We start from the raw sequence: 13,887 nt of genomic DNA on the forward strand, positions 1-13,887 counted from the left end.
ATATAGCTGAGTGAACTAATGCACCACGATGAGTTTATCTCTGCTATTGTACTCTCTGCACTTATTGCGTTGCTCACCACGCTTCAGATAGAAGGAAAATAAGAGTTATTCGTGGCTTGTTGTTTTTTCTGTATACGTTTTCACGTTGTGGTGGGCTTACCTCAGAAATATGGCAACCAAAGAGCCAGAGAGTTCAGGTGGGAAAGGCTGCCCTCCCCGCTTATGTGCATGTGGCGCGTGGATCTCCACAAAAGATTCTCATCTGCATTGCATCTCATGCCTGGGGGCTAAACACACTCAGGCTGCATTTTCCAGCCCGGAGGGTTTCCCACATTGTTCATCCTTCTCAACCAAGGTTTGGGAGAGTAGGTTGTGGGTCACAGTCGTGGGCAAAAAGGACCCGTGTCTCTCTTCTCAGGCCAGAGATGAGTCAGCGGAGCATCACAGGCCCCGTCATGTGTTGAAATGATGGACAATGTGTCTCCAGTCCTTCCCCCACTGTTCAAGGACACATTGGTGGGAGAAGATGATGACAAAGATATAATTTTGCCCATGGATCAGTCCCGGCAGCAGAGCACGCAGGAGGAGTGCTCTCCATCTCTGGTGCAGTCCAAGTTGGATTTGTTTGAGGTCTGTCGCAGAGCCACGGCTAAGCTCTCGATCGCCTGGCCGTCGCAGCCAGTGGGTACTGGAGCTGAAAGGGACTTGTACAATGGCAAGAGGCTCCCATCTTGCCTCCCTCCAGTGAAACAGTGTCTCCCAGCCGTCCCGGCCTGTGTGGCGGAAATTAGGTGATATTGGGATAAGTCTTTTTCTCACCGTTTGCCGGTCAAAGGGTTCTTGAGGCTCGACATGCAGGGGATGGGGAACATGGGTATTTCCCTCCCCAGTGGAATTATCGGTTACCAATCACCTGGACCCGGGCCGTCAAGTTGTTTTCTCCACCACGTGGGCCGTGCTGCCAGGGAAGACGGAGCTTCCAGAAGATATACAAGTCTTCAGCACTTGCAGTTCGAGCCCTTAACGCAACGTCCCTCTTGACGGCTTATCAAGCCGAGCTGTTAGAGGAGATCGGATGACAGCTCGACTCTGGATCTCCCAACCTCACTCTGGGAGGAGATCTGCATTATCGCAGACTTGCGTATGTCTCACGGCACGGTTCAAAGCTGCGGGAGAAGCATGGGTTTGGCGGTGGTAGGTAAGAGAGCCCTATGACTGAACTTGTCAGGGCTCTCTGACAAAGAGAAATTTGAGTTTTTGGACACTCCATAGATCAGAAGGCCATGTTTGGCGCCACCATTATGGCTTATGCGCCAGCAGTGCAACCTGAGGAGAAAGGAGGGAGAGGTGTTTGAGGAATGTCTCCTACGATGGCCGCCGGCTCGTCCTTATCAGCCAAGTCGGACCGGTTTCAGTTCCTCTAGAAAGGGAGGACTCCCACCCAACACCGCTCCAGCAACTGGGAAATGCGGCCCAGCAACCCAAGCTGGGCCATTCAAAGCCAAAATTGTTTTTTGCAGTGGCCGCGGCGAGACACCGCCCTTCTAACCACCAGGGGCATAAGAAGAGGCGGGATGACCTGAGGCGTTTGTTCGCCTTGAGGAGGGGCATGGAGACAGCACCACGGGTTTCTCTCATCGGGCCCCTCATGTGATCAGGGACTATCTCCCTCCTGTGGGGAAACTGAGCCGGATGCCGGAAGTTGGACATTTTCCTGTGTTCAAAACAGACGGTTCAGTTTAATTCCCAAGTGTGTGCGGGGCGATAACACATGTTCCCAAGTTGCCCCCCGCAAATGTTCTCCTCCCTCCACCTGCGGAGTACATTCTGAGGGCGAAAGCGGAAGTTCACAAGCATTCATGGTATGTTTCAAAAAAATTCTCTGGCGCATCCAGGCAGAGTGCTGAGGGCGCAGAGTTGTGTGAAAAGAAAAACAGACATAAAAATAAAACAAAAAACCATGATTATGACTCCCAGTTTAGAGCCACATTCCCTCTCTTTGCCACTAGAGGGTGTTGTCTCACCACTAGTGAGCAAAGGGTACAGACGGAGCGCTGGCGCGCATGCGCAGTTCATCCTTGGAATACAGTAGAAAGGGGTTACAGGCTTCAATTTGCCGTAAAACCACCTCTTTTCAATGGAGTGTTTATGTCAGTGGTGCAAGGGAGTCGGCTCTGATTTTAGAAGAGGAAATATCCTCTTTACTGAGCAAGGGAGTGATAAAAACAATACCGTTGGAAGAACGCCATCAGGGTTTTTATTCCTGGTATTTTGTCATTCCAAAAAGAGGGGGAGGTCTCCGTCCAATTCTTGATTTATGGATCCTCAACAAACATCTCAGAAAGTACAAGTTCAAAATGCTCACGCTCAGAACTTTGTCTCATTCCATTCATCACAGAGACTGGTTTATGTCAGTAGATCTCCAAGACCCGTATTTTCACACAGACATTTTTCCTGCTCACAGGAAATATCTCATGTTTGCTTATCAGGACAGAGCCAACGAGTCTGAGAATATTCCTTTCGGTCTTTCTCTCTAGAATCTCGGGTATTTTCCAAATGTGCGGAATCGGCTCTGACACCCCTAAGGAATGCGGGGATCAGAGTGTCGGCTTATCTAGACGATCTGCTCGTTTGTGGACTGTCTCAGCAGCAAGCGGCGAGAGATACAAACACATTGGTGACAAATTTGGAGAGCTTGGGATTCAGAATAAACCAAGCAAAGGGCTGTCTTATTCCCTCGCAAGTGATAATTAATCTAGGTCTCAGGCTGAACTCCATTCAGCCTCGAGTGTTCCTTTCGGAGGAACGCATAGAGGCGTTTTGCACCTGCATTTTCAAAGGGGGAGATTGGTTTCTCTCAGGACATGTCTCTGGCTGTTGGGATGGATGGCTTCATCAGTGGCCGTGATTCTCCTGGGCTTGTTGAGAATGAGGGAATTTCAGAACTGCACAGCGCCACTGCATCTGGGCCATCAGCGTCGTCTCAGTCGCAGAGTGATCGTCTCATCAGAATGCATGAATGCCCTCCGTCATTGGAGAGCCACGTCTTTTCTCAGGACAGGGTGCCCATTGTGTCCGATTTTAATGAGAAAAGTGGTGACAACGGATGCTTCTCTCACAGGCTGGGGCACTATGTTCGAGGGCAAAACAGTGAGAGGTTTTTGGACTCCCGCACTGAGGGAAAAGCACATACATTTTCTGGAGTTGCTGACGGTGTTTCTAGCTCTCAGACATTTTGTGTTTTTTCTCAGGAATCACCAAGTGTTGATCAGGACAGACAACACAACGGTGATAGCCTATATAAATCGGCAAGGGGGAGCTTGCGCCAGCTTCACAGCTTGGCAGAGAAACTGATTGTGTAGAGCAACGTGAACCTATTACCATTGCGAGCAACACATGTTCCAGGCGTAATGAACGTGAGTGGATTTGCTGTCCAGAGGGAATCCTCTGTATGGAGAATGGAGGCTTTACCCTCAAGTGACGAGCCTCATCTGGCAGAGATTTGGACAGGCAGCCGTAGATTCTTCACATTGCGATAAGACTAGACCGGCCACCATGCGATCTGTCTGTGGTCCTGAATGCGCTGTCTCTGCTCCCGTCAGAACCACTAGAGGGTATTATGTTAAAGCTGTGCTCTTTAAAGACAGCTTTGTTACTTGCTCTCATGACTGCTAAACGAGTAAGTGAATTGCATGCTTTATCAGTTCATTCCTCGTGTATGTGGTTTGCTCAGGGAGGTAAAAAAGTAACCCTTAGACCAAACCCGGCATTTGTGCTAAGGTGAGTGACTCCTCGAGCGCGTGCCAGTCGGTAGACTTGTTGGCTTTTCACCCACCACCTTTTTCCTCCACAGAGGAGGAGAGGATGCATTGTTTGTGCCCAGTACGTGCTTTGACGGCATAGTGCAAAAGACAAGAGCCTGAAGGGAGTAGCTAGCTCTTATAGGGTAAACCTATTTCTCGCCAGCGCCTCTCTCATTGGGAGGTGGACACGGTTGTGCTATGCTAGAATAGCTCTAATTGGCAACCTCCAGAGGGTTTATTGGCTCACTCCACTAGGTGTATGGCCACGTCCTGGGCTCTGTTCAAGGGCATTTCAGTTCAAGACATTTGTGCTGCAGCGAGTTGGTCATCTCTTCACACTTCTTAGGTTTTACAGACTGGATGTTACAGAGCCTTCAGTGGCTCACTCTTTGAGGCGGGAATGCAGCATACTGTACATTAAGCACACACATATATACAGTTGGCTATATAGTAGCAGATCCACATTCTTATGATTCTGATTTAATTTCTTGTATAACGAAGAAAATGATTCAGTTCAATTGTTAGGTTGTGTGTTTTCTCTGCTTGTGTTGTCTGTTTCAGCCAGCATATCTGCAATTCTGGAGTTATCTATATCCCTTAGTGAGATACCGAATGAATGTTAGAAAGAGAACTTTAGGTTACTTGCGTAATCCCGGTTCTCTGATAACATGAAGTGAGGTACCTCACATCATCGCCCTCCTTGCAGTTCGCACAGAGAGATATGCGGAGAATGAGGCAGCAACAGGTAGCTGTGGTTTATATTAGGGAGGTGGGACTCCTTATAAGCTGTAGCGATTGGTCTGCCAATCTTGACAGACATTGTGTCATTGGTGATTCCACAATCGGTTACTCCTGGGGCGTTCCCTTAGTGAGATACCTCACTTAATGTTATCAGAGAACCGGGGTTACTCAAGTAACCTAAAAGTTTGTAAAAAGCTAAGGAAGTTTGGTGTTTCATGATGTTGATGTGTGTCCACTTAAAGGATGTCTTCATAGGAATAGTTCACCCAGAAAATGAAAATTCTGCCATATTTATATACCTTCATGTTGTTCTGAGCCCCTATGCCGACTACTTAAGCCATACGATAGTTTTGTGTGAGGAACAGACTGAAATTCAAGTCATTGTTCACTCTCAAATAAAATCATTCATGCAAATTATTATGCAACTTGACAGCCCGTAGTCACCATGAAATAGATGTGTGTAAAGATTCTTCAAAATTCTCCCTATGTGTTCCATGGAAAAACACGGAAACTGTACGAGTTTGGAACGACATAAGGCTGTGTAAATAATGACAGAATTGTAATTTTTCTGTGAACTATTCCTTTTAATATATATTTTTTTGAATTTAATTTTTTTTATTGATTTGTAGGCATATAACACAAAAAAGCACAACATATATATTTTGAATCAACATTTAACATTTAACCCCCACTTTTGCCCCTCCCCAATCACCAACCCCACCCTGACCCCCAACAAACACCCCTGTGGTCACAAATAAGAATATACACAAAAAAAAAAAAAAAAAAGAAAATTTCCCCATTTCCTATCAAACAAATCCCGAACCCCCAGCCTTCTGCTTGACACCTCCTCGAAAGCTGCCACCCTCCCCATCTCTGCACACCATTCCAGAAATGAGGGCGCTCCATCCGACTTCCATCCCCTTAAAATAATCTGCCTGCCAATCATAATACTGGTCAGAACCCAATTTTTTATGTGTTTATCCCCAAAATTTATGACCGCCCCAGTGCCCAAAATACAGAGTCTGGGGCAAAATTAAATCTGAGTGCCCAAAACGTCACTTATAAAACTCTGAACCTTCAACCAAAATTCTTGGATCTTAACACACCCCCAAAAAACATGGGTTGTGTCTCCATCTGATTGGCATCGCCAGCAGGTGGGTGTATCTTTAAGACCAAGCCTATACAATCTAGAGGGGGTCCAATAGAATCTATGTAAAATCTTGAATTGCATAAGGCGAACCCTTGCATCTCTAGATGCAGACTTGACATGTTTTAGAATCCTAGCCCATACTCCCTCGTCCAATACCAAGTTTAAATCTTTCTCCCATAATCTCTTGATAGAAGTTAAAGCTCTGACCCCCAGACTCTGAATTAGCAGGGAGTAATACACTGATGCCTCATGACCTTTTCCAAAAGCAGTAATGACCTCTCCCAGATGGGGGTGTGAGCTACCCCCAAAAACAATACAGAGCAGGTGGCGCAGCTGTAAATACCTACAGAACTTAGATCTGGGAATCCCAACATGTTGAACCAAATTTTCAAAAGATCTTAACACTCCACTCTCAAATAGGTCACCGAGTGTAGAAACCCCCCTCACAATCCACTCTGACCAGCAGAAAGGGGACTTATTATTACACAATTTAGGGTTCAGCCATATGCTTGAGGCAACATTTAAATAAATGTCCGAATTAAACACTCTGGACACTTTTGTCCATACCGAGTGCAAATGCGAGATAACGGTGTAACGTAACTTCTCCGGTTAGTTTGATAGAAAGGCTTTGCAATGGCAAAATAGGGACAAGAACTTCCTGTTCAATACAAAACCAGGGAGGAGCTCTCTCAGGTGGAAGTGACCAATGAGACAAATATCTGAAACCGAATACATAATAATAAAACAAAATATTGGGTAGGCCTAGCCCACCTTTGTCATACGGCCTGTGTAACTTATTAAAATGTAATCTAGGATGCTTACCATTCCAAATGAAGGACTTCGCTATGCTATCAAATTGCTTGAAATAAGAGAGGGGGACATCTACAGGGAGAGATTGTAGCAGGTAGTTACATTTTGGAATACAATTCATTTTAATAACATTAACCTTCCCAATCATAGATAAATGTAATGAAGCCCACCTGCCCATATTACTCGAAAACCTTTTTATTAAGGGGTCAAAATTAAATCAAAAACTAAATCACACAAATTTGCTGGGTTTAAAATGCCCAAATACTTAATGCCCTGTTTGGGCCACTGGAAGGCACCCAGCTGGAAAGCCGTTACTGGGCAGTACGCTGTCAGAGCCAAAGCTTTGGATTTAGACCAATTGACTCTGTATCCCGAGAATTTAGAAATGGAATGAATAATTCTGTGGAGGCAAGGCATAGATCTAATGGGGTTGAAGACAAATAATAAAATATCATCTGCGTAAAGCAAAAGCTTATGCGCCATACCTCCCGCCACCACCCCTGGAAAATCATCCTCCTTTCTCATCTCGGCTGCTAATGGTTCCAGGGCAAGACAGAACAATAATGGGGAAAGAGGGCAACCCTGCTAGGTGCCCCTGTCCAGAGTAAAATAATCTGAAATTAATCCATTTGTTTGTACCGCCGCTACCGGGTGTCCATAAAGTAACTTAATCTATCCAATAAAAGTATTCCTGAACCAGTACATTTCCAAAATCTTAAAAAGATAATCCCATTCTTCCATATCAAACGCCTTTTCGCCGTCAAGTGAGACGGCAGCGACCGGAGTCTGATCATTCGCCACCGACCACATGATATTGATAAAACGCTTAATGCTATCAGAAGAACTGCGGCCCCGAATAAACCCCACCTGATCTATATGTATAAGAGATGTCATAACTTAATCGGTTAGCCAGAATTTTTGACAATATTTTACGTCTAGCTGGATCAGGGAAATTGGACGGTAACTCTTACACTCGCTTAGATCTTTGTCCTTTTTAAGAATCAAACTGATCCCCACCAGCAGATTTCACTGAGGGAATGATAGAAAAAGACTCTCTCTGCTTTATTTATCAAGCCAAAAGCTTACCTGCTTTGTCCCCCGACTCAAAGTATGACTCTTGCCCTGATTAGCCATAACTCCACCTTCCGTGACAAAATAGTATTATATCTATATTTCAATCGTGTAAATTCTCTGAGGCCATCAGATGACATTCGGCGCTTCAGCTCTGCCTCGGCACTTTTAATATTCCCTTCCAGCTCCATGAGTTCTCGTGCTTTGGATTTTTTGATGAATGAGGCATACTGTATGACCCCTGAGAACCACCTTAAATGCCTCCCAAGCCACACCCACAGAGGATACTGAGGATCAGTTGGTCTCCATATAAACATTGATTTCAGCCTTTAACATTTGTTGGAATTCAGGATTATGTGAAAGGGATACATTAAGGCACCAACTATATGATTTATTTTTCTCCATATGTGGCAACATCTTTAAACTCACCAGGGTGTGATCTGAGAATAAGATGTTTCAAACTGATCAATCAACAACAGATGAAATGAGGGACTTTGATATACAGTTTTGCTCAAAAGTTTGCATACCCTGGCAGAAATTGTGAAATTTTGGCATTGATTTTGAAAATATGACTGATCATGCAAAAAAACTCTTTTATTTAAGGATAGTGATCATATGAAGCCATTTATTATCACATAGTTTTTTTGGCTCCTTTTTAAATCATAATGGTAACAGAAATCACCCAAATGGCCCTGATCAAAAGTTTACACACCCTTGAACGTTTGGCCTTGTTACAGACACACAAGGTGACACACAAACGTGGATGCACAGAGCAGGCTAGATACTGAGCCATGGGGAGCAGAAAAGAACCGTCAAAAGACCTGTGTAACAAGGTAATGGAACTTTATAAAGATGGAAAAGGATATAAAAATATATCCAAAGCCTTGAAAATGCCAGTCAGTACTGTTCAATCACTTATTAATAAGTGGAAAATTCGAGGATCTCTTGATACCAAGCCAAGGTCAGGTAGACCAAGAAAGATTTCAGCCACAACTGCCAGAAGAATTGTTCAGGATACAAAGAAAAACACACAGGTAACCTCAGGAGAAATACGGGCTGCTCTGGAAAAAAGACGGTGTGGTTGTTTCAAGGAGCAAAATACGACGATACTTGAACAAAAATGAGCTGCATGGCCGAGTTGCCAGAAAGAAGCCAATGCCACAAAAAAGCCCTGTTACAATATACCTGACAAAACCTTGACATGCCTCACAGCTTCTGGCACACTGTAATTTGGAGTGACAAGACCAAAATAGAGCTTTATGGTCAAAACCATAAGCACTATGTTTGGAGAGGGGTCAACAAGTATTGTGCTCCTTTGTATTTCTCCTGAGGTTACCTGTGGGATTTTCTTTGTATCCCGAACAATTCTTCTGGCAGTTGTGGCTGAAATTGGCTTGGTATCAAGAGAGCCCTGAATTTTCCACTTCTTAATAAGTGATTGAACAGTACTGACTGGCATTTTCAAGGCTTAGGATATATTTTTATATCCTTTTCCATCTTTATAAAGTTCCATTACCTTGTTACACAGGTCTTTTGACAGTAATTTTCTGCTCGCCATGGCTCAGTATGTAGCCTGCTCAGTGCATCCACGTTAGAGCTAACAAACTCATTGACTGTTTATACACAGACATTAATTGCAATTTAAAAAGCCACAGGTGTGGTAAATTAACCCTTAATTGCCATTTAAACCTGTGTGTGTCAACTTGTGTGTCTGTAACATGGCCAAACATTCAAGGGTATGTAAACTTTTGATCAGGGCCATTTAGGTGATTTCTGTTATTATGATTTAAAAAGGAGCCAAACAACTATGTGATTATAAAAGGCTTCATATGATCACTATCCTTAAATAAAAGACATGCATGATTTTTTTTGCATGATCAGTCATATTTTCAAAATCAATGCCAAAATGTCACAATTTCTGCCAAAAAAAAAAAAATCTATTCTAGAATAAATCTTATGGACTGATGAAAAGAATGTATAGTCCCTACCAGATGGGTTCAAAAGTCTCCAAATATCTGTAAGACCAAGATTTTTACACATCCTTTGAAGCTTCAATGTTGCTCTAGGGGGCTTACACACTTTTGCTTCACTATGATCAAGGATTGAGTCCATCAATAGATTAAAGTGTCCTCCCAATATTATGTCATGAGGGGTGCTAGCGGCTTGCAACATGCCTTCAAGATCTATAAAAAAGCCCTGTTCATCAGCTTTAGGTGTGTAAATATTACCCAAAATCAACCTTTGCCCCTGAATTTCTGCTAAACAAATAATGACTTCCTACTTTGTCTTTACTCTGTTTGAGACATTTGAATTGTAAATGTTTACTTATCAATGTAATGACTCCCCTGCTCTTACTTGAGCCAGCACAAAAGAAAACATGCCCACCCCTTATCTTCACAAATTTTTCAGCTTCCTGCGGGGAAAGATGCTTTTTTTGAAGAAACACTATATCATATTTCTTACGTTTAAGAAAAGTAATAACCTTCCTTTTTATGGGGTGCCCCAACCCATTCACATTTCACGTGGAGAGATACAATCCACTCATATTAACATTTGACATTTTGACATATTAGAAAAAATAGATTGTGTCCAAAATTAAATTATAAAGACCACATTCCAACATTAGTGCAACAGTCAAACACCAAACTCCCCCCCCCCCGAACAAACAAACAGAAAAAAGGAAAACGTGCGCATTAACCCCGTGCACAACAGCGCCAATCGGCGTCCATCCCTCTAAACTCAAACAGTCCATGTACGCCTACGAGAGCCCCCGAACCAATAGGAGGCATAAGCACAAAGAACGTGCAGATTCATCCACAACAGTGTCCGAAGGAGTGTTACTACACATAACAAACTTTAGCCGCTAGGCGGAACCAACACAAAAAGAAACAAAAAAGGCACCCAGTTTCCTCGGACGATCAAGTGGATGTTCAATGAGTCAGGCCGCAAGTATTACACAATGACTTACTCCGTTGACTTTATGAAGGACATCGCTTGTTGGTGACATGTAAATACTTCGCAGCCATCCTTAGCATCTATTCTCAATTTGGCCTGGAACATCAGTGCAAAAGTGACCTTCCATTGATGTAAGAGATTATTGCATTCCTTGAATCAATCACGTTTCTCTCTTGTCGAATTCGCAAAGTCTGCGAACAAGAAAATGATTTGGTTCTTCCAAGAAAGCCTTCCTTTACTCCTTGCCTCATGTAACATGAGATTTTTTTTTCATGAGAATTTGTCCAGAATTGATCGGCACCTGTCTCCCTCAGCGTATTGCTGAGCTGGAACTCGTATGAGCTCGCTCGATTTCCAGCTTATGGCCTGTTATGTTGAGCAGACTCGGAAAGAGTTCGTCAAGCAATTTCACCATATTCTAACCCTCTGCTCACTCAGGAATTCCAACAATTCGGATGTTGTTCCGCTGGTTACGATTCTCCATATCTTCCAACTTTTCCCAAAAGCACTCCAAGTCCACCTTGGTCGCTAGCAGATTAGCAGCTAATTCCCTCTCCGATGACTCCAGATAATCGATCCATTCCTCAACATCCGCCACTCTTGTAACCATCTCAGTGAATTTCGTCTCCATGGCAGTGATCGATCGACGTATTACAGCAAGCTCCTCCAAATCAGCAACGACCGTCGTCAGCATTGCTGACACGTTCATCAATTGTCACTGAATTTCCTTCACCTCATTGGCCAAATCGATTCCCGGGCTTGCGGCCTGCTGCAGGTGGGCATCAGCTTGAGCACATAAGTGTCTTTTAATGTCTCCAGAGCCCGAGGATTTTGAATTCTTTGACATATTGTCTTCCTAGAACAGTTAAGAATCAGGGTGTATCGAGTCTCACCGGTTTATGACACAAAAAGTATTAAAACTAGCAAAGTGCACAGAGCTCGCCGTTCACAGGTCCGAACCTCGCATGGCGCCACTCGACTCTGTTCCTTTAATATTAGACACTAGAGATGTTCTCTGGTGTTACATTATCACTGTGTTGGGGGTCAATAAGTATGTGAGTCTCGCCGCCTCTATTGTCAGTCAGACAGTGCTTCTTTTGTTTTATTTGTGAGCTCTCTGTAATCATGCCTCATAAAATCTCTTGAGTAACAGTTTCAGTGAGTTGGCCCTACCTTTGCCAACAGGACTATGTGAAGCAATATCTTTACATTAAGCCTGTAATAGGCAGTAAAATCCTGTACTCAATATGTGCTGCATTTAACAAGCACCGTAATCCAGAAATTTTTATTGCGCCAGTAGTTGCAAAGAGATGCTGTATTTTATATTGGCCCTCATATCTCTCCAGCCACTGTCGTACAAGAGCTTTAGTAGTGTCACATCCTTTTTAATTTTCATATACTGTAAACGTACGCATTTCTTCTAAGTTCTTTGTGCTAAGATTATCATGTAATTGATTAAATGTCTTGTTTTGTGTGTGTATGTGTTGGCGAGACAGGAATGTGCTCAGTATTTCCTGGAGGTGAAGGATAAAGATATCAAACATGCACTGGCTGGCCTGTTTGTTGAGATCCTCATCCCTGTAGCTGCTGTAAGTACTGCAGAAATCTCCATTCCTACAGATCATATAATATAATTCATTCTTGTGCTCCAATCTTTCCTTTTAGATAGATTTCACATGCATAAGGCAAGAATTTGTTTATATGCGATCTGGTTAAATTGCAGTATTGCCACATGTAGTCTGATTCAAATTAGCCTGATTTTTCAATATTGCAACACAAAATGCAGAACATTTCACTACTTGCACCAGTCCAGATATTAACTGGTGCCATGGAACAATGCATTTGTAAAAAATCAGTTGACAGGCTCATTGACTCTTCTGCAGCCTTCATGATGGTACATGTCCTCCAGAGGATTGAGCTGGAGCTTGTGGAATGATTTGATACAGAAACACAATTTAAAATATATTCCGTTTTGCATTAAAGACCAGATGAATAGCTGAATAGCTCTGAGTGATTTGTGTGTTGTGTGTAGCTCAGCACAAGGACTCATATGTTTGAGCTTGTGTGTGTTGGTTAGGCGGTGAAGAATGAAGTGAATGTTCCCTGCCTGAAGAACTTCGTGGAGATGCTCTACCAGACGACCTTTGACCTCAGCTCAAGGAAGAAGCACTCACTGGTACAGTCTTTTCTGCTTAAATGTGCACTTTCCCACAGTACTCTGTAGTCTAGATCATTCTCCCACCCAACAGGCCTATATTTAATACCCATATAGGAATGTCACAAGTACCTGTGCTTTGTTACCAAGTCGACACTAAAATGAAATAAATGTAACAATGGCAGTCTTTCTACAGTATCAGTAGTACAGTGCACCCACTCATTCAAGAGTGCTGCCTGACTGACAGGCAGCTGCTTTCAAACGCTCATGCATATTTGTGAGCATGCTTTATGAAGAGCATTCATGCTTCGCTGTTATGTGAGGTTGTCTGTTATGTTGCCAGTATTAATCAAACAAAAATAATAATAAAAAGACAATCACACTGCTTCTAATTTACTTTGTTCTTTATATGGTTTGTTTATTTGAATAATTATGAGAGAAACTTTCAGTGTTTAAGTGAGAAACACTTCAAGGATACAAATTGTTTTAATTTGTTAATATTTGTACTCGCATTTAACTTAAAAAAAAATGTTGTTTATTCGTATGTTCATTTTTCTATGATATTGAAATTGGTATTGATAACCTTGAAATTTCACTGGTATTGGTATCGACTACTGAAATTTTGGTATTGTAACAAACCTTAACTCATATGTTGAATAAAACACGATCTTTTTTTATTTTATCTTTGATTATACTATTTCTTTAAACTTTTTTTACTTGTCCCTTTGTCTCTATCCAGGCATTGTATCCATTGGTGACGTGTCTGCTGTGTGTTAGTCAGAAGCAGTTCTTCCTCAATAACTGGCACATCTTTCTTCAGAACTGCCTTTCACACCTAAAGGTACGTGTGCTTTCAGTGCAGTAAAATAACGAAGAATGATTTCCATAATATAGTCATGTGCAGTAAGTAAACTACTGGAGCTGACACACATAGCTTTGCACAATGAAATGTTAAAAATAATAATAATAATAATAATAATAATAATGTAGCTATACAAATGACTAAATTTGTATCAAATTTTGTTTGGGTGTTTAAGTTTGAAGAAAAAAAAAAAAACTGTATGATGTTGCTCCATACAGATTCTAGAGGCAGATTAAGGAAAGAAATTCATCATCCACTCTTTGCTAAATCAAACCTCAGAAACCTGTCTTTATGTTCGTATCTATGTTATTTTTCAATCATTACGTTTACATGCACAGTT

At 42.5% G+C, this 13,887-nt stretch overlaps 1 protein-coding gene across 9 annotated transcripts in view; it reads left to right on the forward strand.

Annotated features, from left to right (window-relative positions):
- LOC127456755 (protein furry homolog-like) overlaps window positions 1-13,887 on the forward strand; it is a 206,515-nt gene that overhangs the window by 88,753 nt on the left and 103,875 nt on the right. For all 9 annotated transcript variants that reach the window (XM_051725323.1, XM_051725324.1, XM_051725318.1 and 6 more), the window contains 3 exons: window positions 12,027-12,119; window positions 12,608-12,706; window positions 13,425-13,526. In XM_051725323.1, coding sequence (XP_051581283.1) covers window positions 12,027-12,119; window positions 12,608-12,706; window positions 13,425-13,526 — 294 coding nt within the window. The remainder of the gene's footprint in view (window positions 1-12,026; window positions 12,120-12,607; window positions 12,707-13,424; window positions 13,527-13,887) is intronic.

Source organism: Myxocyprinus asiaticus, chromosome 19, assembly GCF_019703515.2.
Source record: "Myxocyprinus asiaticus isolate MX2 ecotype Aquarium Trade chromosome 19, UBuf_Myxa_2, whole genome shotgun sequence".
In the NCBI taxonomy this organism is placed as follows: domain Eukaryota; kingdom Metazoa; phylum Chordata; class Actinopteri; order Cypriniformes; family Catostomidae; genus Myxocyprinus; species Myxocyprinus asiaticus.